Source organism: Bactrocera neohumeralis, chromosome 3 (assembly GCF_024586455.1).
Source record: "Bactrocera neohumeralis isolate Rockhampton chromosome 3, APGP_CSIRO_Bneo_wtdbg2-racon-allhic-juicebox.fasta_v2, whole genome shotgun sequence".
In the NCBI taxonomy this organism is placed as follows: domain Eukaryota; kingdom Metazoa; phylum Arthropoda; class Insecta; order Diptera; family Tephritidae; genus Bactrocera; species Bactrocera neohumeralis.
Window position 1 is genome coordinate 73,826,851 of NC_065920.1, and position 26,751 is coordinate 73,853,601.

At 36.4% G+C, this 26,751-nt stretch overlaps 1 protein-coding gene across 3 annotated transcripts in view; it reads right to left on the reverse strand.

The window, feature by feature from the left end:
• LOC126754030 (non-lysosomal glucosylceramidase) overlaps window positions 1–26,751 on the reverse strand; it is a 39,957-nt gene that overhangs the window by 6,504 nt on the left and 6,702 nt on the right. For all 3 annotated transcript variants that reach the window (XM_050465879.1, XM_050465878.1, XM_050465877.1), the window contains exon 2: window positions 3,921–4,190. In XM_050465879.1, coding sequence (XP_050321836.1) covers window positions 3,921–4,190 — 270 coding nt within the window. The remainder of the gene's footprint in view (window positions 1–3,920; window positions 4,191–26,751) is intronic.

Consider the following 26,751-nt stretch of genomic DNA (forward strand, 5'->3'; position numbering starts at 1 on the left):
TTTGACCCGGACTGGTTTATTTGCTCTGTGCATGCGAATCGAATTGATGCAAAGATTTTTCTAAGATTGCTATAACCTTCTTGTGAAATTTGAACTCCAAAACTGAGTCAAAATCGATAAAACTGCGTCAAAGTCGGTCAATAATCAAAGTGATGCTCGCAGTTTTCTTTTCCAATAAGAAATACCATCTGTCTGTTTTGAGGGGTTATGACAGTTCTTTATGAACAACCGATTTTGTGGATGGATTTATGGATTTTTTATCATTATAATGCGCCGTCATATTCTGTCATGTTTATGGCTGAATTTTTGGCTAAACATGATACGAGAGTCATCGTTGAGCCACAGTATTCGCCAGATGTTACTATTCTTTGTGGCTTTTTGCTAAAAAAAATATGCTTCGGGGAACGCGCCATGAGTTCAGTGAACTCTAACTGAACACTAAAGACCATTTGCTGAGGGCACTGAACTCCAACCCAGCCAAGGCTTGGAAGATGGGTTTGGAAAATTGGATTCAGTGTTGACATGCTTCAGTTGGCTCAGGACTTTCTTTTAAGGCTATAATGAAGATTTGTATGCAAATACTGCATATTTTGTGTTTATATGTTGGTTAAAAATTTCAGTACCTGATTTAATTTTTAGCGTCAAATTTATCTATGCGTACCTATAAAATTAAATCTTCAATGCAGTATCAGTTATTTGCTAGCTTGCATGTTGTTCAATTGCAAGACCAAGTGCTAATTGAATGGCCAAGTTTTGGTATCTGTTAGGTGTGGCAACATATTACGTATGTAGGTGCCAACATGTTTGCTACCTATATTGTTTACATATTTAGCTTGCGCCATTTCATTAGTGAAAATGTTGTAAAGTTTAGTTAGTGCTTGCACGTTTATTGCAGTGCAAACTTTTACTTGCCTTGACTGGGCGTGCTACCAATTTTATTATATCTATGGATGTATACATATGTACATATGTATGTAGATGTAACTACATATGCGAGTAATTTTTATATGGTACATACTATACATAGGTATATGTTTTTAGTATTTTGGGAAATTATTGGAATAAAGTCAGACTAATAAGACAGGATACACTGCTTTCATATGACATTCCAAAACATTTATTCTCGAACGTTTAGAGTACGAGTATAGTAAAGTTGGCTCGGCCATGTAACGAGAATGGACAACCAGAGAACCCAGAAGAAAATTGTGGAGAACACAGCATTCACAACTAAAGCAAAGAGAAGACCGCGATCTAAATGGACGAAGACATAAAGAAGGTTGACATAAAAAATGAGAAAGAAACAAATAGTTTTTGTGTTACAGCCTTCTACAAAGCATAGCTGCTCAGTTCATTTATAGGTATATAGTTTTCCATACAATGAGCTAGCCGTTTTTTGATCGGATAAAACATCGAATTTTAGCAGGGCAAAACTGACTAAAGTTTTGGGTAAAATTAATTTTTTTTTAATGCCATCGCCATTTTGTAATTTTCTTCGACCATAGGTCATTGTGCGGAGAAAATCTTCTAGTAGAGATTTCTATTTTTAGATTTTACCAATGGATAATGCCAGAATCACTGCAGCAACTCGCAAAACGTATAAACATTTTGCTGTGTATTTTTAAAATAGAAATTTATATGCTCTTTATTTTTTAAAACAATTCAAGCAGCAGTTTCTTTCTTAATTCCAGAAAATTGTCTTAATTTAGGTCGCCAACAAAGGGGTGCCCTTTAAGTATGGACTAGAGTAAAAATGCGCCGACTAAAACCAACCTCTGCGGTACTAATGCGATAGAGTACTAATTAAAAGCATATTTTCCTAAGTATAATAGAGCCTAAGCCTTTAATGTGAATAAAATAAATAAATTATCATATCAGCCGAAAAATATGCAAATTTAGTTTTGATTACTGTTTAAGCAAAGTCCTGTTTTCTTATAACATATTTTGGGGCCATCTCCATTACTCTCTGCGGTTTAGGTTGTAAATTTTAAATTTCGACTGAAAAGTTTAGAAACATTAAAATTATAATGTTCTTGCTTTAGCTATTAATTCAGAAATATAGCAGAAAAAATGTTGGCCTACACTCAGGCGCCAAAAAGTTAAATTGTAGCCGAGTCACACACCCTATGAGTCATTACCACAATAATCGCTTATAATTCTAGTTATTATTTGAAATAAAAGAAAGCTAGCATTAAGTTATGATAAAGTTACAGTAATTGAATTATCAACGAAGTGTGTGGTATGGCGTTGTCCTGGTGGAACACTACACCATTCCTGTTGGCCAATTCTGGACGCTTCTGGTCGATAGCCTGCTTCAAGCGGTCCATTTGTTCGCAGTAGATGATTCCCTTCCAATTCCACCAAACACACAGCAAAACCTTCCTGGCCGTCAATCCCGGCTTGGCCACTGTTTGGGACGATTCACCGGCCTTCGACCACGACCGTTTTCACTTGATATTGTCGTATGTGATTAATTTTTTGTCGCCAGTCACCATTCGCTTCAAAAATGGATCGAGTTTGTTTCGTTTCAGCAGCATATCGCAGGCGTTGATTCGGTCCAGAAGGCTTTTTTGCGTAAAATCATGCGGCACCCAAACATCAAGCTTTTTTGTGTATCCAGCCTTCTGCAGATGGTTCAAAATGGTTTGGTGACTAACTCCCATCTTCTGGGCGATGTCACGAGATGCCACATGCCGTCCTAACTCGATGTTTTCCATGATTTGATCGGTATTCGTTGTCACAGGTCTTCCGCCGGCTAGCTTATCCATGGTGCCGTTTTCACCCGCTCTGAATCGTCGAAACCATTCCTCCGCAGTTCGAAGTGATAGAGTACCATCCCCCAAAACACCATTAATCTCAGGGAACGTTTCTCTAGCGGATTTGTCTTTAACGAAGGAAAACTTAAAAAAAGCGCGAGTTTCGGAGTTAGTGAACTCCATGTTTACACGTCTATAACTGTTGATCGCAATATCCCAACTAATCATGCATAGCTTCGTTTTGTAGGTTATGTCAAGACCTTTCAAAGATATATAGCATTGCCAGATACGAGCTCTGTAGCGCTTTACACATAGCCGCGAAATTGAAAGGACAAAAAGGCGGAAGGGAAATATAACCTAATAAATAAGGAATTTATGTAATGTCAAATTTTTTTTTTTATGTATTTACCGTTAGGTCACACATTACAAGATTGGAGTTTAATTTTTTATGAACTTAAATTGAAATTTACGACTGTGTGGCGTGAAAAGGTATAATAATAACAACAAACAAATAAATAAAATAGATTGTAAACAGAAATACAAGTATATACAATATATATAAGTATATTGATTCCTGAGTTTCAAAGAATATTGTGATAATACGAATATTGTACCAAAACGTGATGAGTTCGATTCAAAACAAATTCTCGATAGAAAAGTTGAACTTTAAGGAGTATGTGGCACATGCAACGTGACTATAAGGACGCCAAATGACGAACAAATAAATCCAAACAATATAAACAAACAAAAGAAGTACATAATTACATAACGGACACGTATGGCGAATGGTGACAAATCGTGACAGGAAATGTGGGCGAACAAAAAAAAAATGTGATAACATGTTCGAACAGCTTAATGAATGTAGAATTCTAATACCCGAGACATACATAAGGCTTGAACGTGTGAGTAAATAGCAAATGTGTGAGTATGTCAGTAGCATTACAGCGCAAATTGAGGTCAAATCGCTTTTGATTACTTTCAACAATAGTACCGTACAAATGATTACATAGAAATATCTCATAGAAGTATTTTCATGTCCGTTTTGAGGAAGCTCACCAAGGTTAGTGGAGTTAGGGATTCAGGCGATTTAGTTACATCACATGCATGTTGGTATTTAATTACATTTTACTGGGAATAATTATTTTAGCTTGTCAGCTTGTCACTTACCTGAGCTTCGAGAGCAAACTTTGAAATATTGTGCAATTCTTGGCGTCTTTGATTGTCACTATGAATTGATTCGCCTGCACCACATTGTACTCATACATGCCGGGACGCATCTGAAAGCGACAAAATTCGCCGGCAAAGCCACGCCCTATGGTGCCGCCGCCAATGCCGCCCAAGGGCACACCATAAATTTGTTTACCGTTCTCCGTGTAATAGTAGTCCATGTAGCAGCGACGATTTTCGCGAGAGACCTTCCAGTAGTAGGTAGAGTACCTGTGGGGCACGGAGAAAAGAGAGTGTGGTAAGTTGGTGAGAGCAAACTTTTTATTTTGATATTTTTTTATAGCAAATAATTCTTAAATTCATATGGAAAATAAATTGGCGTTGCCATATTATATGAAATTCAAAATAATAGCAGAAAACGTACTGAGCACTCTACACTTGAGTGTAGTAAAATACTAGGGTTGCTAATTGTTTAATTGAAAAATTTTGTATTGAAAATTACATTTTCTATTTTTTATTCCAATTCTGGAGTTAGCAATTGGATGACGAAGCGCGGACGAGGACGAAACGAGTAAAGGAAGCGAATGGAACAATGGAATTTATTGCTTTTTTAAAACTGGACGAAGAAGTACAGACCGGACCTCAATATTTTCGACACTGATGTCAAATTACGACGATTTAATTTTAAAATTTTTGAGTTTTCAAATAACGGGATATCTCTCATCGAGCTTCTACATGGTGAGGGCCGCAAGCTCTCTATAAACAAACATCTCCCTAAGCAGTTTCTGACTGCAGAGAGTCATCTGCTGGAAGCGGCGCCGCCTACTAAATCCACAGCAATGAAGGAGTACAGACTTGACCGTAATGTTACCAAAACTAGACCACCTCGAACCAGCACATTTCCTGGGCCTACCGTTGGATGACATCGATGACAACTTATCTAATTTTTGCTATCCCAAGATTTTTACCCGTTAGAACAGCAACAACAATATCAACAACGAGGAACATTTGGAGAACATTCCGCCAATATGTCGACGAACCGGAACGATATACTGACTAAATTTCGGGCGGGACCAATTTCCGATAGGCACCGAACGTCATTCACAGTGGAACTATTAGCCCATTAAACACCACCTACCTATTTCCGGAATGTTTACTGTCGCTACCAGAACAGCCCATGGCGGAGGTTATTGTGGGGTACGAGATAAAAGTTTTCTTGAGAATAATGGTGTCGATAGTCGACGTTTGAAGTATCAGTCTCTTAGAAGCATCAATTGGTCTTGCTGATACAGGGTTTGTCCGGAAAGTAATAGGACATTATTCCGCCGCGACTGAGGGCGTTCCAAGCTAACGAACTAGCGGCTGGTCAGTTGTCTCCGAGCACCTGGAGAGTCAGGACAAACCCTTTCGGGCGACGTGTTTCTGTGAGTGGTGCAAGCCGAAAATACAGCGTTCGTTAGAGCAGCGGTACGCGACTAAATTTTGTGTGAGACTTATCAAGCAGGCTTACCCAGATGTTGCTTTAGCAAGAAATGGTGTGTTTCGGTGGCACCAGACCTTTTTGGAGGGCCGGGAAGAGGTCGCTGATGAAGACCGTGGTGGGAGACCTGCGACTTCGATAAACAACGACAGTGTGACTCGTGTATGCAAAATTTTCAACTCAGGCCGTCGACTAACGTTCGTTTAATAAAATATAATTAAATGTAACAAACTCTGTGGTTTATGACGTTGTGACGAAGATGGTCCCAAAAGTGCTCACTAACGACCAGAAAGCGAGTGAAAGTGTGCCAAGAAAATTTGAACATGTGTGAAAGTGACCACCAATTTTTGAATAACGTAATCACAGGTGACGAGTCATGGATCTTTGAGTATGATCGCGAGTCAAAGAGGCAATCTTCCGAGCATTTTGAGACGACAGAGAGGATCCAAGCAGCATTCACCTCGGCTCTCAAAGCTATTCCAGATAATGACGTTCATGACGCCTTCAATGCTTGGAAAGCGCGCTGGAAGTGCTGTATCGACGCATAAGGAGCCTATTTTAAAAGATTTTAAAGAATTGTAACGATTGCCTCAATATATTTTTTTAAATAGCCCCAGTCCTACTACTTTCCGGACAAACCCTGTATTTCGAAAATACTTTTATACTTTCTCAGAACGTTCTAAATTTCCTGTCGGATTGTGATTGCTAGAATTTCGCTACGCGAGAATTTTGACTACAATTCTCTGGGTGCAGTCATATCTTAAATGAAGTCTATAAAAGTGCATACATTTCCGATTTATTCCTTAAATTAAAGCCAAATTAATTACTTGATTAATGATGGTAATTAAGAACACACCACAAAAAAATCAATTGAAATATGAGCCGAAAATTTAGCCATACCTACATACAAGGCCGAAATAAGCACCATGGCAACAGCCAATATTTGTGTATACACAACGGTATATAATACATATTTTTACAAAGGCTCCAACAGCGCGCACAAACGTTTTTTATTCGCTCACTTGCACACGTGCGGGAAGGATAATGAGGTAGGTGGTGAAAATGGTGAGCGAAAGCGCGCAGCAGCGTGTGGTCACAAAGTGAGTTGCCATTGTGAGATGATGTCATAAATGCAGTTAAAAATAAATTATGAGCAATGCAGAGCCAAACAAACACAACGTTGCCTAAAGGATTTTGGCCGCAGAGTGGAAAAGATTAAAATGTTGCAACTTGTGCGAGACAAAATGTAAGAGAAGTCACAGTGAAAGTGATTTCATAATTTAAATTTTATGATTTCTGAGTAGTACACACATACGTATGTGCATACAGTTACAATTTTATTCACACACATACACAGGAAACGCCTTTTAAGGTCAGCGTATGAGCACTTTGCCTACTTCCAAGCGTCTCTCGGCGGCACTGTCAAGTGCAATGTCGTGTCACGACCCTTTAACGGTCACTGAAATCGTTGAAGAGACGTACACTGTGCAGATTTCTTATTCACTTCATACACACTTGTGGCATTACAAATTCACGGATGTGTATGACATAATTTAAATAAAACATTGCATAGACGTAGAGGCCATAGAAATGCACAAGTTCACGTGCGGGAGGAAAACAAACGCACAGTTGCTCGTATATATACATAGGTATATGTAAAAGTGTGTTTTTGTTGTTGCTATAAAATTTTCACATTGTTGACACACTTACATTTGAGCAAACGTTTGGCAACTACGGTCATAGCGGTACTTAAGTCAAGTGATGAAGTCATTCACAACTTAATCGCATTTCGGAATGCTGTCATGGCGTATAAGTAACCTTTGGGTGTTGCGTGAATAATTTGTAACTATGTCATTAAATTAGTAACGTAAAGTGTCTACAACATTTGAGAAATATTTAAGCTTTGGAACAGATGTGGCTTTCTTCAATCAAGGTGTGAAGAAGAATCTGCTTTAATCAGTGATAATTTTTAGGCCAAAATAAAGGTACTACTAATAGGAAACATTTTTAATTTTTATTTAAAAATGTGAAAAAGGTATTGTTTAGGTTTTTGATATCTAAGAGAGGGGCCAATAATATACTTAATATACGAATTTTCGGTCAATATGTAAGATATATTAGCAAAAATAAACAAATTCGATATATTTTAGTTTAATGCAGAAAATATGTGGCATTGCTCTACTAATAAACCCAGCTTCCATATAATATATAACATAAAGGGTGAGACATTTCGAGGTTCGCTACATTTTTTTAACATAAACTTCAAATTTAATGACGGATGTTTATTATCATTCGAAAGAACATTCTTTAGCAGTTATTTTTTGAAGATTATCTCTTTCAAATGTTGGCCGCGGCTACGTCTCAGATGGACCATCCGTTGGGTTCAATTTTCGATGACTCGTTCGAGCATTTCGACTGATAACTAGCGTATGACACGCATGATGTTTTGTTCCAAGGCTTGAATCGAAGCGGGATTGTCATACTTTTCATATCTCTACAGGAACGGTGTGATATCACACGATCTTGGTGGCCAATCGACCGGCCCAAAACGTGAAATTATCTGCTCACCGAAGTGTTCTCTTAATAAATCTATTGATTGATGAGATGTGTGGGAAGTGGGCCGTCTTGTTGAAACCAAATGTCGCCGAGATCACGAGCTTCAATTTTTAGCATCAAATAGTCGGTCAACATGGCGCAATAACGGTCGTCATTGACGGTTACGTTTTCACCGGCGTCATTTTTGAAGAAATATGGACCGATGATTCCACCGGCCACAAACCACACCAAACCGTTGTTTTTCTGGATGAAATGACAGCTCTTGAACCTCTTCAGGTTGCTCTTTGTCCCAAAACCGGCAATTTTGCTTGTTAGCATACCCATTGAGCCAGAAATGGGGCTCATCGCTGAACAAAATTTGGCTCGAAAACGTCGGATCTTCTTGGAACTTTTCAAGAGCTTAAAAAGCGAAGCGATGTTGCTTGAGAAGGTCGAGCAGCTTTAGTGCTTGTACGCTTTTAATTTAAGATCTCGACATAAAATGGCTCAAGTATTTCCATACGTCAGTCCGACTTCCTGCGAACGGCGCCGAATCGACTCTTCACGGTCTTCGTGTTCACTCTCAGCTACGGCTGCTATATTTTCTTCACTGGGTGCTGGACGCCAAACCATACTGAACAAAAATAACATGACAGCTTGACACGAATCACACGTGATCTCTCGAAAAATGCCTTTAAAAAAAATACCTCTACTTATATCACCCGTTATCTCCATCCACTCAATCACTGTGAATGAATTTGTAAGGCCTTTCACTCAATGGAGTAATTGAAAACATGTTAAGACATCAGCAAATTGGCAATCAACAAAAGTATGCAAAAGGGAAAATCCATAATCAATTAATCACGTAAATGCACTTGGTAAACGCCACTTAGCGATTAAAATGCAAAAAATATATACAAAAAAGAAGAAGCGTTAACTTCGGCTGCACCGAAGCTTAATACCAAAAGTACCTTACAAGAACATGATTCCGACGTTCAGTTTGTATGGCAGCTTTATGCTACAGTGGTCCGATATCGACGGTTCCGGCAACTTCTTGTGGAGAAAAGGACGTGTTCAAATTTTTAGATCGATATCTCGAAAACTGAGGAACTAGTTCAAGTATATACGGACAGTATAGACGGATAGGCAGATAAGGCTAAATCGACTCAACTCGTCATGCTGATCAATTACATAGATATTTTATAAGATCTTCCACGTTTCCTTCGGGGTGTTGCAAACTTTGTGGCAAACTTAAAATATCTTGTCCAGAGTATAAAAATAAATAAAATTTAAAAATAAATATTCTCTTGTCAGCATTGCAATCTAAAGTCATTGCAAAGTTTGTGAAGAGCTTAGAGACAGTCTTCGACGACTACGGCGACAACACAGAGCTATATTTATACAGAATAAATTAGCTGAACCACCCAACCGTAAATGCAACTCTGCATATAAATATGGAAAAATATGCAAAGCGGAAAAAAGAAAAACAATTTGCCAACAAATCTGCAAATGTCAGCGAAATTTTTTCAAGCCTGTCGAGTCATCATCGTTGACGTTGCTGAGTGATTGCAATTGAGAAAAGGGCGCTGCGACGGATGAAGCCACATTAAAAAGCACTTGTCACAAGTGTTTTTCACTTAATTCAATGTGAGCGATAGACAAAGGCAGTGCGACACGGGCGTAGCGAAGATACTCGGTGAAGATGGTGAGCATAACGTTGCTATAACGCATATGCAGTGCCGGTTTTAAGTGCCGTGACAGTAAAATATTAACACAGCGGGTTGTGTCTACTAGCCACCCATGCCTGCAGATACACAAGTATACAAACATAAAAATATAAGGGAGTCGTGGAGGGGTATGAAAAATATATAAAAAGGCGCAGGTTCAACATTTCTTATAGGACTAAATTAAATGAACTCAAATGAATTTAGTTCGCCTTGCCTGCCATTTGCGCCTAAAAGCAGTCGAGCATTACTTTGCATGACCACTATGGGCTTGAGTGCGTTTTAGCGCCTAATTGTATGCTATATACATTAATTAAGTCACTTTTTGAACACGCTTGCGCCATTTTATTGAAAAGCATGAATTATGTTTGCCTTTTCTGTGGTGCTTTGTAATAAATGATAGACTCAACACTTAGGGACCTTTTTCTTGGCTAATTAGAGGCAGACCAAACTGCTACCATAGGGGTCAACGTTTGCGAATGTGAGCTCTGAAAAAATAATCTTGCGATATTTCATTACTAAAACCAAATAAACCAAAATTATATTAAATTAAAAATATGCAATAAAATAAAAAAGATTTGTCATTATTTATTCTTTACACTCGACACTAAGGGGCCACTAACAAAGGCTTCGAGAGTGTAGTGCTTCGGATCCTCTCAACAATCGCTAAAGATGATGATCTCAGACTCCAGGAGCGAGGGTGAAGAAGATAGGCGAGGAAAAAACAGTCGTGGATATCGATCAAGTCTCTTTGGACGCGTTGGACACTAAATGCGGACCGTCGATGGATGGATAAGTCCACGAGCTGCCGTTCGAGGACACCAAAAGATGGTGGTGGAGTATTCGCACTAATGAAGAGGGGACTGGGTGTAAAGATCTTTCAGATTAACCACTTTCTAATATCATGTGTCCCCTGGTAGGAGACAAAGCCGCCGTTGTGCTAATTCAGGAGTCGCGGTTGAACACCAGTGATATCTCTGGGTTAAGGACAAGAAGTAATAAGATGTTGAGAACCAATAATACAGGTGGAATCGGGATAACTTAGGTTAGTATTAACCTATATGCCGCTTGACGAAGAGGTGAAGACACCTCCAGAGTTGCTGAGGACGATTAGGGCAGAGGTTCACCTGGCTCTTCTCATCATAATGGACTCGGACGCAAGCTCGAACTCGAGCCAGACGTGAGTAACTTTTTGTTTGTAGCGTAGATCTATTCATTTGTAAAAGCGAAGAAGCTCACAACTTCATGATTGTTCACAAATTGGAAGGTTCTTAATAACCAATCTATCTCTGATCATAGGACGGCTTGGGCGTAGTACTTCCAATACTAGATTTTTTAGGAATCTTAAAAACACTAATAGGGATCTGCACTACAGAAAGCCGTGAACAACTTTTCCAGTCGCGTCATGTTGTTGTTGTTGTAACTGATACCTAATCCCCGTTAGGATGGTAAGGATTAGATAAGTTGTCCTCGAGGTTATCGTGCTATTTCGACTGGGTCGGACCATAGAGAGAGGGGTGTTAGATGTGTAGATTTAGCAGAGCATGCAAAGAGGTGGCTAGTGTCATGCGGGGATTCGTTGCACATTTGTTTGATATGTCAGCGTCGAGTCCCACAACAGCTGTTCTACGTTTGCGGAATTGAACCGGGTTTATCCGGTCAAGAACTGTACTTCCGGAGATCTAACCTCGTTTGGATTAGTCGCGTCTTGTCGTGGTTCATTTCTTACAGCCAGGCTTTTGATATGTCAGCGTCGAGTCCCACAACAGCCAGTTTTACGTTACCAGAATTGACTCGGGTTTATCCGGCCAAGGACTGTACTTCCGGAGATCTAACCTCGTTTGGATTGGTAAGTTTTAGTCGCGTCATGTCGCAAGTCGTGTAGCAATATTGTTAAGTTATTTCGATATCAGACCCATTTGGGTGCCTAGTTACAGCGGAATCGCTGGAAACCTCATAACTGATGAGCTCACAAGAAAGTGCGCTCTAAGCTCCAACTCATCAAACTGGAAACGAGTCGGTGCTCCGATGGCGTCTTACATACTAACAATGGCTGTCTGTGGATCTCGTGTGAGATCCTGTGGAGCTAGCTTTTTTGATCAGTTTTAGATGTTCTAGATATGAAAGCGAACCAGTTTTTAGTTTTACAAATATCAGCCCGATGACATAACCAAACCTAATCTCTTATATCCCATGCCATTACTTTTATTAGTTTATATGTTTGTTATAAAACTACCTGTGACCATAAAACACATGTTCCATATAAACAGATTTCGATTAAATTCGGAAAACATCATAAATATGTTCAAGTATATACACTTGCATATGAGCATATAGAAATATAATCTGATTGGCAATCATTAGCAAACTCGACGCACACACAAACATAACAGTAAATATAGCGAAAATTTAATTGGTGGCAATTACCCCAAATGTTATTGCCGCAATTAACGGGTCATTGAAATCACGCAGCTCTGTGACTGCGTAATTAAATTATCAATCAAAAAAATTAAATGAAATTATTGCAGAACATTTGCTGTGAGAGTCAACCATTCGGGGGTAATTGAATGGATTTAAAAATTCAAATGCACAAATTGATTTTATCTAGTGGAATTATATGGATTTAATGTACTAAATAACGGGTGAATATTCAAGCACTACAGGAACTTGGGGACATGAATCACTAAGAACCAGTTAGGTGTGTTTGTATGTCATGTAATTGTCAAAGTATAATAGGGAATAACCTCACATCTGTAGTGGGATCTCAAAACAAAGGTAGATGAGATTACTAAGAAGAAGAGTATCAGAAAATAGGTAAACATATCATTACGAAAGGATTCCAGTTAATGATACACTAAAGATTAAGAATTCCTAAAAGCGAAATTAGAACCGAAAAAGGTTTTTGATATCAAAATTTTGTTTTAATCGGATGAAAAACTATGTTTCCATCAACTTAAATCTTTTTTTAAAGTAACATTTTTAAGAGAACATACGCTTTTTAATGCCTGATTAGGCTTCGAGATAAGTGTTAAAGAGGTCTGAGGTTGTTAGCTTTCATTACTAAAAAAATTAACGGCAATTTAAAGATAATTTAGCTCAGTAACCAACAAACTTCAGAAAGGATTCCCTTGGACAATAATCGAAAAAATTCGGCGGGATAGAATCAAGAAACCTGTGGTTTGTATAACAGAGGAGGTATTCATTCCTGCGGGTCTACGTAAGCAGAACAGACTCAGATTTTTTTTAGGCTAAGGACTATTTACTCAAAATCTTTGTGAATATTTCTGCCGCTACAAAGTCAACAATTTCGAGGAATTGTCACATAAATTCTTGATACTCCGACGTGGAACGAAAGTATTTATTATTTTATTTAAGTTCTAGTACAAGCTGATGATGTTCGAATGTGGCGCCATTTTTTGTAAAAAATTTTATTGTAGTCAAGTTTTGGTTGAAAGATAAAGCGATACTATATAAGATTACTAGTGGAAAAGAGATATTCGTACAAGTATTTGGAACGAAAATTTACTTTTTTCGATGAATGTGGGAGAACTGATGTCTATGCGTAATAGTTGCATCAAAATTTTTTTCCCGAACTCAGAAGTAATTTAAAATAAAACAGATAATACCACGTTATCGATAGTTATCGAAAAAGCATATCGATTTTTGGTAATTAATTGGCATAATAATTAAAAAGTTGAAAAAATTTGGGCTACTTTAGGCCACCAGAACATTTAAAGTATTGATATCAGGGCTAAATTAACGACAATTTAAAAAATATCGATCCTTTTAAAACAAATTTATCGATTTTTTCTTTTTCTATACTTTTTATATACTATATAAATTTGATATAAGAAACAAATTGTAGACAAATTAAAATATTATCGATATATTTTTTAAACTAATTTTAATTTAATTTAATACTGCTTGCAAATATGTAGATTAAGAACAAAGAGGAATTGTATTACTTTTATAATTATCATTGCAATATTTTGTTCTTTAAATTAAAAGAGCTTTAAAAAAATTATCGATATATTTTTTACAACAAACCCAACTCAATTATCGACCAAGTTAAAAGCTATCGATATATTTTTTGAAAAAAATATCGCTTTTTTTAAATCTATTTATAGTTATATTTGAAGAAGAAACTGAAATTTCAATACTATTGTATGTACTTTTCGTCTTGAATATGTAGAAGACGAACAATTACATGTGTAGATATAAGGTCTCAATTATCGAAAAAATTAAAAATTATCGATATATTCGTTGAACAAAATCATCGATTTAAATATATACATGTATGTAGTTTTTGTATTGTGTACAAGAAAATTATCGAAAATTTGTTTTGGAGAGTGTTATAAATTATTTACTTAATTATCGATCAATTTAAAAATTATCGATATACGTATTTTTAAATCAAATTATCGATTTTTTTATTTTAATACTGTTCATATACATCGAAAACATTGCAATACAATTATAGTTATTATATACGATATTTTAATCTATATAGAAGCCATAAGCCTGAAAATGTTATCGATATTTTAGGGTATCAATAATTATCGGCTAAAATATCGATTGTTTTTTTTAGTAATTTTACACATAATTTTACAACGTAATGCTTTTATGACATAAGGTATATTACCTAACCTGAAAATACAAGACAAATAGTAATTTTTATAAATTTCGAGCAGACTCAAAAATAAATCTTTTTCAGTTGATGATTTCTTCGAATTTTTTACTTGATGTGACTATATTTTTTAAGATTTCCTGATAGTTCATCTATTCTTAAAAATTAAAAAAAATAGCTCACTAACACTGTACAAAACTTGACTGAGCAATGGACCAATTTAATTTTTTCGGGAGGTGCAGTCCCAAGTAAAAAAAATAATTTTTCCGTTTTTCGACTTTTTACTCTTCAAAATCTAAATATTTGAGCAGATGCTATAAGAAACCAAAATGGGGTTTTCGAAAAAAATATATATACATTTCTTTTAAATTTTTGGCGTGACACCGAAATCTTACTAGACCGAAAAATGTTACACGAAATTGAGATAAGCGGAAAAACATTCCATTTCATTCCATTTTGAGAAAGTTAAATATTCATTTTCAGGAACTTAAATATTATAATTAATAATTACGTTTTCCATAAGCTCAAATGCGAACTTCTAAGGCAAATATCTTGTATTTGGAGGCTAACTTTGAGAAACTTTACTTTTATTACTTTTTACAATGGACTAATTCTCCCGAAAAAAATTGTTTGGTCCAACACTCAGAAAAAAAAATGGAAGAAGTTCGTTTGCTTATCTAATTTTTACTTCCGAAAAATAATTCTGCCATCAATTTCAGAGGCTAGCCACAAAGAATAAAAATAAGAAAGTTCTCCAAGTCATTCTTATCCACTTTTACATATGTATATGAATACAAGAACCATAACAATAAAATATCATTTATAATATATAAATGCCAGTCATTAATAAGCTGGGCGCGTGCTGACAAAAATAGAAAAAAGTGTTTATCAGCAAATGACATAAAGACAGATAATTATACGGCCATAAAACTAATGTATAGATTAATCTATGAGACATGTAATCTATATAATCTAACTGTGACATGATGCAGATAATCATGTTGATAATGAAACAGTTGAATGCATTTATTTACAAAATATATATTTTTGGCGTTGATATGCAATTTAAGTGATGAATTTAGTAGTGAACATTGCCTCTAATCGCAACTGTCGAACAAATTGATGATAATTGCTTGTTTCGTTTTTTGAACATTTTTCATTTCATTTTCACTTTTTTGCAGGTAACGAAATGTAATTAATATTTAACAGTGTAAAAGATTCCAATATTGAACATCTGATCAAATTTGACTCGGACTAGTCCATATAAATTTCGGCACAAACCGAGCCGATTCTTAGTTTGGTACAAACTTTTTTATGCTCGTGTAAAGTTTGATCTCCATATGTCAATTAGTGTGTATTACAATTACGACGCCAAACGTTTTTCTCACGATTTTTACTTGAAAGAAAGAATTAACAACCAGATTGCTTGAAACTTAGTGTATCCGATGGAATCACAGGTACGTAATCGTTGCAGAAGTGGTTTGGGGTGCCTACTTTATGACGAATATGAGTATTTGAGGGGCACAAAGCTTACAGTGGAAGTCGGAAGTTAATGAAATAGTGCTTGAAAATCATCGTGTTGGCAACAGGGATATAATAGACGATTTTAACATCTCTTATGTAATGACTCACCATATTTTGGTAAATGTTTTGAGTATGAGATTTGTTAATGCTTTTACTTGTTCAACACTGAAAACCCTTTATTCATCAAATGTTTAATTTTTGCTCAGGACACTTTCGAAAGCCTGAACGCCATGTCAGTATGGAACTTTAATCTGAACTAAACCTCCTACTGTCTTGTACCGATACCACGGTACCACCGTCAGATATTACGTTGGGAGGAAGGTTGAGTATTACTCATATGTACCTGATGGACCTAATGTATTCAGTAACAAGATGCATTTCTTTGTCCCAACCTCGTTGTTGCTCTCCAGCTCTTTGGTGTTTCATTATTTTGGTTGCTACTTCGTACACAGCTTTCTACTTATCTAGTGATTCCTCCATTTGGAACACTAGATTTTCTGGGGATGGGTCTATCCCGAATGCGTATTCCTCATATTTCGCGCAAAGAAACATTGTGTGCTCCACATTCTCGATCATCTCGCCTCCGCAATAATACTATATATATATCGTTGCCTTCGTGTTTGAATTGCTTCACATTCGTATGATTTGAAACAGCCGTGTTCAGTGAGAATTTGGGTTAGGTGAAAATCGACTTCACCGTGCGATCTATTTAGCCATAGTTCTATGTTGGGGATTAGTCAGAATGTCCAGCGACCATTTCGGCTGTCTTCCCATCTTTTTTGCCAGCTCTTCACCGTATCTGCTCGGCCTTTCTCCTTTTGGGTTCTACGGGGTGATACGTGAGTTCAGAGGGTACGTGAGCTCTTTGACTAAGGGTAATCACGCAATTAATAGGGCAGCATCTTCGGATACCGTACGAAACGCAGAGCATACTCTTAATGCGCATATGGTGTACTACGTGGAAAATAGGCCGCGTCGATACGATTTGATTTCGAGGGCTTTCTCCCATATTTGGGCCCGAGTAGACGTGGGTTTTTGAATATGACGTCGAAACTGTCTAACAATCTAGTGAAGACCATCTGTAAGTATTGACATATGATTGTATTGCCTGAGGAGCCTATTTCGAAGACAATAATAAGGAATTGTATTCAAATTCATGAAAGTTTTTTTTTTTTGTCAGTCCGGGTCAATTTTGATCAGATGTTTTTTGTTAAAAAAACTAGTTGGTATAATTATTGATCAATTAAGCTAAAAAAAAGGATTTCTGTTTTCTTTTTTATTTTGCATTGCCAGATTTTCGTTTATAAATAGTAAGCCACAAGAAAAAAGTGTAAAAAGATTATTCATTACTTCTAAGTCACTTTGTAATAAAACAATATTTAAATTAATAATTCTATAATTTCTTTTCATTTTTCAAATCGTTCCTCTTAATAGGCACATCGCTGTATATGCGTGTGAGCATGCATGTTCTTCGCAAACAAAATGCGTAATTTGATGCAATTTTATAAATAACCCACCAAGTCCATTATGCCGCCAGCTGTTGACAAAGTACATTAAGGTGTGTCCCGCCATTCGCCATTGGCGCCGCCGCAACACCATTTTGGGCAGTGATTTTGTACGCACACACAACACATACAGAGAAATGCATGCGGTAACGACACTTACACACATACATATGTACAAACGTGTATGAATAAATTCCAGCCAATGTTAAAAATAAATATTGTACTTAACGAAAATGCATTCTACAAGTTACAGTGAACTTGCTGAGAAGTGCAAGCGAAGTTAACAGTACAGGGTGTGTCGGCAAATAGCTTCTGATTGGAAATGAGTGGGTTTAGCAATAAATCTGCCAACCAATCAACCATTGCATTTATTTATAGGTTTCATTAACAACTTTGATATCGAAGTTCACGGAATTGTTTATTTATATGGAATTTTTATTGCTCAGGATTTGATGATATAATTTATGACATACTATTTTCGTTCCAATACCATGTAATATAGATTAGAATTAATATGAGACATAAAGGTGTCCAGTTTTGTACTACGTACATATGTGTGTGTACCTAACTGTTGTTTGTGTCAGCTAAAGCTAATTGAAATGGATATATATATATACATATATATATATATATATATGTATATATATACATATATGTATATATATAAATGGTCAGGATGAAGTGAAGTGACGAGTTGAATTTCGGGCGAGTCCGTCTGGCTGCGCATGATGTAACTTGAGTATAATCGTAAATATCGTAAAGAAACCTGGTGCACGTGTTCCTCGGCAAAAAAAAAGTGAGGATGAGTTCGTAGCTGGGCGCAATCGGACCACTGCCACGCCCACAAAACCACATTAAACAAAAATCTAAAAAGTGTCATAGAACTGTAATTTGACAAAGAGCATCGTAATAGCTAGAAAACCTGTGGGGTAATATGTTTGAAAAAGTGGGCGTGGCTCGTCCTCTAATCTAATGTAACATCTCCTAAACCACTTAAACTACAGAAACTAAATTCGCCCAGAGCAAGTATTAGTTATAAGAACTCTTATCGACAGTGTGAAAATAGGAGAAACCGAGTAACACACCGCCGACTCCTTATATAACTGTTTTGCTAGAAACTACTGAAAACTTACCCTTACTAGGTTACACCCTTAGCTAACCCTCCCTTACTTGCTTGCAAAAATACTCAGAAATAATTGTAAACAGCACTTTATGATTCTAGGAAATGTTTACAATGTAATTATACATTTTGCAACAACTAGAAGGCTAAATGTTGGAACCGAATTTGCAGATAATTGTTTGAAATTTCACCAGCTAGAATGGATTACATTACATTAGAAATGTGAGACTTCGAGGAACCTGATGTACCGACAGGCGGACATAGGTAAATCGACTCAGCTCTTCACGCTGATCACTTATATATATGTACTATATACCTTATAGAGAATTCGACGTTTCCTTCTGAATGTTACAAACTTCACGCAAACTCACATAATATACCCTGTTCAGTGCAAACTTTATGTGAGGATGCCAAATACAGCTCAGTGTTGACCAGTTGGCAATTTAAAGCAAAAAAATTGCCTGTCGGGATGTTACTACGGAGTTACTACGGAGAGTTCGCCCCCTTCCCCCTCCCCCAAAGTTCAAAGTTATTTCCATCATGAGTGACACTCCTCGAAGAAAAGGACTTTGAGTTGCAAGAACAAAACTATATAGTTACCCCTCAAATCTCTACTCTGGATTCGCCCCTGAGTCAGAGTTAGGTTCTGAAGAGAATTTTAACTAATAGAAACTTGGATACTACTGTGGGCAAAAAAAGGTAAGACTTTTTGATTTAAATTGCCCACGAAAAGCCATTCATCGAAATGTTTTTTCTTAGCTTGACACTTCTGCCAGTGACATCTGTGCCAAATTTCGCATCAAACAAAACAAACGTTTTTCTTTCTGAAGTACATAAAGTGCATTCGCCGATTTTTACGATGAGAAGAAAGAAGCTCCATTAACTTTTGAGTGCGGAATCAAATATCTGGTGCCGAAACGTTCAGAATGTTGCAAAAGCCCTTCGGTGATAATTGTTTGTCGCGAGGAAGTGGGTTGGATTGGTACAAATTCTTCAAAGAGGGTCGAGAAAGCGTGGACGATGAACCACGTACACGACGGCCATCACCATCAACTGATGATCAATATGTCAATAAAATAAGGGGTGTTTGAGAATATAATTAATATTCAGAGATCTTACTGACATCATTGGAATACCAGGAGGATAAGTGAAAACCATTATAAAAGATCATTTGGGCACGATTGGTTCCAAAAACCACTCAAAAGAGTGCTCAAGCCGAAAAAAAACGTCAAAGGAGGTCAAAAATCAAGGTTATGTTGAAAGTTTTATTCGATTATCGAGATGTGGTACTCTTCGAATTCCTTCCGACCGGCCAAACCTTTCTTCCTTGCATCCTTGTTGACATACTATTTGAGTGTTGTGTGTTGTTTGCGCGAAGCTGTTCGAAAAAGAGGTCGGGATTATGGCACAAATGGGTTACACATTAAGAAAACCAACAAGCGTGGACCAGCACTAGTAGCAAAAGGAACTAAGTATCTGAGGACTAATCGAGGCATAGTTCGATATGTTGCATTAAATTCAGTATTAATTAATTATAATGAAGTTTTTGGAATATTTTAGAATATTAATGATATACTTGTTTTATAGCCTCGATTATAATACAATTTCACACTCTCTATAATTACAAAAGGTGAAACTTTGTTGCAAGCAAAATATATGTTTTGTTTATCAGATATACCAGTATATAACAATTGAAAAGTGACGGCCCCGACAAATAGCTTTATTGGAGCGCTTAAAAGACGAAATCGCTGACAATCGTCCGCATTTGAAGAAAAAGAAAGTGCTGTTTCGCTAAGACAATGCACCGTACTAAAACTGAAAATTGATCTATGAATTGTGTTTCGAATTGCTTCCGCATCTACCGTATGCTCCAGATCTGGCTGTCAGCGACTATTTCCTGTTCTCAGATCTCAAAAGAATACTCGCTGGGAAGAAATTTTCGTCTAATACAGAAGTGATCGCCTATTTGAGGCCTATTTTGAAACAGAGGTCAATACTATAAAAATGGTATCGAAAAGTTGGAGGGTCGCTATAATCAGTGTATCACCTTTGAAGGTATCTCTGTTGAAATGAAAACATGTGTTTTACTATGGTAGGCCGGGGACTTTTCAATTGCTTGTTACATACATACATATACATATTTTCAAATACATAAATTAGCAATAAACATAAAACAAATAAAAAATTTGCTTACCACTTACAAACTCACATAAAGAAATACATATCTACACAATTTCGCCTTAAAGCAAAACGAAATGCTAAAAGTTTTTTAAGCTTATGTTTGCTAAGCATCAGATAACTATATAAATATATATTTTATGCCTCACGAGTTTGTGCCACTGCTGCTGCTACGACAGCCTGGCGTGATTGTCAATGTCTGGCAGCGATTGCCCAGCTCGATACTCAGTTTATGACTTCTACTTTGTTTACTTTTATTAATTCACGGGAACTTCGATAAAAGAAATATGAGAGCAATAAAAATTACTATGAAAGCACATACAAATACATGAGCACGACGTGAGCGTGAGCAGAAGAGAGCGATAGGTTATATAATTTTATGTTAATGCAGTCACTGAGGCGGAATACTTTTGCTATGGATGTGCGGGGCCAAGTCGACAGTACCTTTGGCGCCAAACATGGAAATTAAGTGAATATTTCAATAACAAATTAGTAAGACTTTTGAAAGTGACTTAAGGTGATTTTCTTAGTGAAGTTTACATATAGGAATAATTTGCAGCAATAGAGGTTAAACCATAAAGTAAATACAAAAATTGAGTTATGTTTAAAGGTGTTGTCCCTAGAAAGAAAGAATGAAGTGTTAAATATTAATCAGTTGATATTAAAAACATTCGAATTCTGATGCAATTAGTTCAATAAAACTTTTGTACTAGTCTATAGTGGTTTTCGTTTATAGTTTTTCAGTTGAGTCTTTTTTAAGGACCAGAAATAATTTACCTTCATGTAACGATCCTATCAACCTTGATACCTTTCTTACATCAATCTTAGATCTTAGCGGTACCACTCTCCCTGTTCCTCACTTTAATGTATTGAATTATCTGAAAATCTTTTCAGGTGTTTCCAGAGACACCTGATTCTTCCTGATTCTTATTTTTGCTCCTAGAGTCTAAAATCTGTTAGTGTATTTAATACAATTTCTTCATAATTTTGTAATTTATGATTACCTTAGATATTTTCGACGGTCAACACTTAACCTTTTCCAGCTTGACATTTCAGAACAGTCATAACTTTGATTAAATATGTATCTTTCATGAATAGCCATAACCAGACCTTGAAAACCTTCGCATTTTTCGTATATTTTCCCAAATTTTCGGTAAAGAGCCTGATAATGGCGATCACATGATGTTTGTATACGCGAAAAGGGCATGCCAAACTCTAATCATGACCGGAAAAATAAATTGTATTATTAATAAGCCGATAATTGATCAAAATATAAGATACGCAATGAACAGAAAAAACAAGAGCACATTCAATATCTTCATGAATAAATTCGTAATCTGGGCTCTGGCTGAAAATTTTGAAAAAATTGGCGAGGACCCTAAATACGACAGAGACATTAAATTTTATCCCCGAAATGGTATAAGAGAGTGCTTTAAAAAAACCGGTGTAAAAATTAAACAATGGATGTGGCATTGACCACTTTTTGGTAAAATCACATATCTCAGGACTTGCTCGACCGATTTCAACCAAATTCAGTACATAACATTCTTCCAATATTTTTATTTCACAGGGCGAAAACGAACTAAATAGGACTGCAACCACGCCTACTTCCCATAGAACACAATTTTAAATTCCATTTGGTTCTTTCACTTCCCGGTTTACAAATCAAGAAGAAATTAATATAACGGAATAAAAATTTGCTCAAATTATCCCTTGAGAGTATTCCACCTTATGAGTTAAAAGTGTTCAAATCCAAAAAAAAGAACTGTTGAAGCCTCTAGATAACAAATATTTGGCAAATATCGGTCAATGTGTGAGATATATAATTGAAATTCAGGAATATATTTTTCCCGACAATTGTATGTCGGTGTGAAAAAATTGGATTCAATCGTGTCAATACTTCTTTTAGTTTCCATATACGTAACACAACGATTTTCGAACTTCAAGGTGACTATATACCACATATATCGGCCAGCAAGTGAGTTATCTCTATGAAAATGAGAGAGAGTGTTTTACTGATAACAGTAAGTCTCTGTGCCTAAAATGGTTAAAATTGGGCGAAAACTTGTGCTTGCCCCCATATAACAAACATATTACAACCGTGTGACTTTACTCCATATGATTGGTTATGATATGTACTTTAATGAACCTCAGGGAACATTTTATTAGTATGTTCTATTGACAAAAATAGATAAAGTCGTGTCGATACTACACCCAACTCCCATATACTACATATGTATGTATAATGATTAGTGATTATGATTGATTGAAACATTATAGACTCAAACTCCCAGAACCGGAGAAATATTTTTTAGTTATATTGTTATTCACCATAATTATAACACGGTTGCCAGACAGAATTTAAAAATCTCACGATGACTAGTTGAAACGTTTAATACTGAGCTCTTGATTAAAATTATCAATGGATATTAACTTCATTTTACACCATTCATATATGGTTGAAAGAATTTGAAAACCTCACGATGACAAGTTAAAAAGTTTAATATTATCAATGTCATAGAAAATGATAGCGTAATAAAGTATACATTTTGAACCCAAATGTATGTCTGTAAGCATGGTCGCGTCGAACTTTCTGAAGTTTTCAAGATAAAAGTGTTCGGCACGAGATAAAATCACTGACAAAATAAAAATATTGAGTTTTTTTTGCAAAACGATAACACTCGCTCAGATAAAAGGTGACAGAATTTAATCAGTGCGTTGAAGAGGTCACTTTGTTTAGTTAGGTTAAGTTCAAAAAAGTCAATATTCACATTCAGTTACGTTCAATGGAGCTTTTTCGAAAATACTTTTCATTTTTGTCCGGAAACACAAGAAATGGTAAATAGCATAAAAGAAAGAAAAAGTTAACCAACACGTGTTATAAAAATTTTCAAAATGTCTAAGGCTAATGTCAGAGTGGAAGCGAGAAGAGATGCTACACGATGGCACTAACTACTTCTATTCACTCTGACATCCCATAACATCGGTCTTCGCTTGAAAAGCTATCGCTTCAGTTTTCGTATCGCTTCCACTCTGACACCAACCTAAGGCTTTGTATTTCTCAGTGTACATATGTAGTTATGTATGCACTCACAAAGCGTCAGTTCATTAATTTTTTATGTAAAATATAGTCAAATGGCATTTAGTGATAAGGTTTCAGGCGGCTTTATCAGGCCTTCGCTCCATTTTTTCAACGAGTGCGCCTAACACTTTGCTGATTACGCCAATGAAACATGAAGTAGATGCGAGTACATACAAACTTACCTATGTGCAGTTTATATGTTTCCAAGTTTTATGGCCAAACAACGGCACATAAAACAATGCAATAAATAAATATGAGACACAGCTGTTTCAGTGCTATGCACTCGAAAATGTTGAAATTGGAGATTGTGGCTTCGCATATTTTTGTAAACGAACTAAAATTAAGTATAATTATTCGATTTCAGCTGATGGTTTAACGCCATAAAAGCATAAAATAAATTATCGATCGATAAGTTTAATATAAACCAGCTGTTTCATCATAAACCAGAAGCATTCTTTGACACGTGACACGCTACCAGTTGCCGATAAGCAGTTAGGCTGGTAGTTTATCACTTCAAGAAATATTAGGTGTTTTTTTGGGTATAATTGATATGTCTATGTACATAAGATAAGACACTTGCAATGTACTTGAGTCTGCTGTTTAGCTGTTTGTCACTTGTACTCAAAAATTATTCATTACTTTAGCGCTCTTTTTCATACGAAAATCTATTAAAGATGGCAATCGGTGTTTTCTGTTTTCAAATTCGTCTCAACGCAACTTTATAGTCGGGAAGGTTCACTTATTGGAGAAAATAGTTATGCCAGTATGACAATACCACAGTGTTTCCAATGGAGGGCACGTTCTACAGCTCTATGATAATATATTCCTAAATATGATTCAACTGCAATACTAAAACCACATAAGTTCAGAAATTTCGATTTACAAGTGTTGAAAAAAGACTTTTTTTTTTGGTTAAGTTCATGGATCTTTTTGAAAATATCTTCTGATCTCTAAGAATGTTTGTATCTTGATTATTTTATTGAAATATCAATGGTCTAATTAAAAAAGGCTTAGAAGTAAAGTTCAAACAACGTTCTGCAAAGTAGTGAGGTATGCTTTTAAATTGCTCTTGATCTTTCACAAGATCTCAACCATTAATACTAATACTTGTAAGTATTGAATTTGTTTGGAATCCTTTCAGTTGTGTTGATGAGAGTATCAGTGTATGGTGACCAGATATCAGTACTGTACTCGAGTATTGGTAGGACTAGAGCACAATACGGGCTAATCAAGGGGTATATATTGAGGTGGTCCCTCAGCTCATGCAATGAGTCCCAAAACTTTGTAGGCCTGCAAGGTTATTCTGTCTAGGTGCCTCACAAAAGAGAGTTTGCCGTTAATTAAAATCCATAGATCGATGATATACGCAATTTCTAGTAAATTCTTGCTATGATAACATGGTCTTCCCCCCCATCACATGTTGATAAAATATTGCATTTTGCACCGAAGACGGTCAACGCAGTGGACGACCAAAAGAGGTTGTTACCAACGAAAACATCAAAAAAGTCCATAAACTAAATTTGGATGAACGTAAAGTGAAGTTGTTCAAGATAGCAGGCAGTCTAAACATATCAACTGAACGTGCACATCACATTACAATGGTAAGTCGGGGACCTTTCAATAGACCCGTTATTAGTCTGAAAGCGAGGATAGGAGACCACAGTACATTTTTTGGCATTGAGATTGAGCTTCAAGAGGATGGAAAGTTGGATTTCGAGCTAGTTCAGAAAACCTACAGATCATCGGACAGAGCAGATATTCAAACTGAATATTATTGACGATGTCTTTAACGAATATATATAAGAGAAATGGTTGTAAATGAAATCAGTGTGGCGTGAAACCCAGTCAGTGTAAGCTAACCTAACCAAATGAAGAGAGAGGTGATACGATCTCTGTGATCTCTGTCCACGTATATGGATTCAAGGGCCTTGAGCAGGCTTCTACAAATTGCTATGAAAATCAGGTGTTCTGGAGTTTTCGGTTCCATGTCGCAAAACTGGGATTTTACACAAAAGGCTATGCCCATATTGGACAGTGCCCAGTATAGGGAGCGACAAGGAGACGGAATTTGTCTCGGAGGAGGTGGATCACATCTCCAAACCTTGCTAGGTTGTAACCTCCCAACAGCAGGTTGGCGTGGCACATTCCTGTTGTCTGCTGCGCGTGCTGTTATCTCCTCACTTTCTTCTCCGTGCGCAGCATGCCTTATAGCCAAGAGGAACTTTATCCTTCTTTGTGAAGTTTATCCTCTTCGTAACGCCGTCTCTTGGAAGAAGGGCCAGTGATGTGAATAGTAAGTTTTTTTATAAATTCAGATAGGTTACAGTGAGTTGCCCAAAAACTTTATTCTTTCCGAATTTCAACATTTAAATGAAATTATCTTCAAAAAGTAAATGATCCACTAACAAATCATAGTCATTTATTCAGCGATATCTACCAATCTTCTTATAATTGCTGCTTGGCGGAATTGATTTCTTAATCGAAATCTTTTAAGTTAAAAAAGCATTTATTTCTATATTTCCTCTTAAAAGTCGGTTAAATTTATGATTCTTACATATATACATATGTATATATAGTATGTCTAGTTAAAACTCTAAAATTAGTAGATAATCAATTTCTAGAAATAGTATTTTTAAGAGGAAATTGGATTTCAAAAAAAAAATTACCGAAAATTATCAAACAACAATAAAATTAACAGCAAGTCAGACGAGCTCATCAGCCAGTTAATTCCCGGTCATACGTTTGTGACCGGGCACCCAGATGAGGCGTCATTATTCAGCCGTTCTCTATACTCCTGCTCCAGTAGCGATTTGATCTCATATGCAGAGGTTGCTTTAAGCGCCGCTTATCAGTCGCTAAGTACGGTTATATATTTGTTGCGATAGTTAAGTTGGAAGTTTATCTCTACGCACCGACTTATCGTAAAGGCTTCTGCTTGAAAAATACTCGGAAAACTTCCCATAATTATAAAGAGTTTGGTGCGTGGTCCTACGACTCCTGCACCAATTCCCTCCGGCGTTTTCGAGCCGTCGGCGTACCACTTGATTGTACTATCC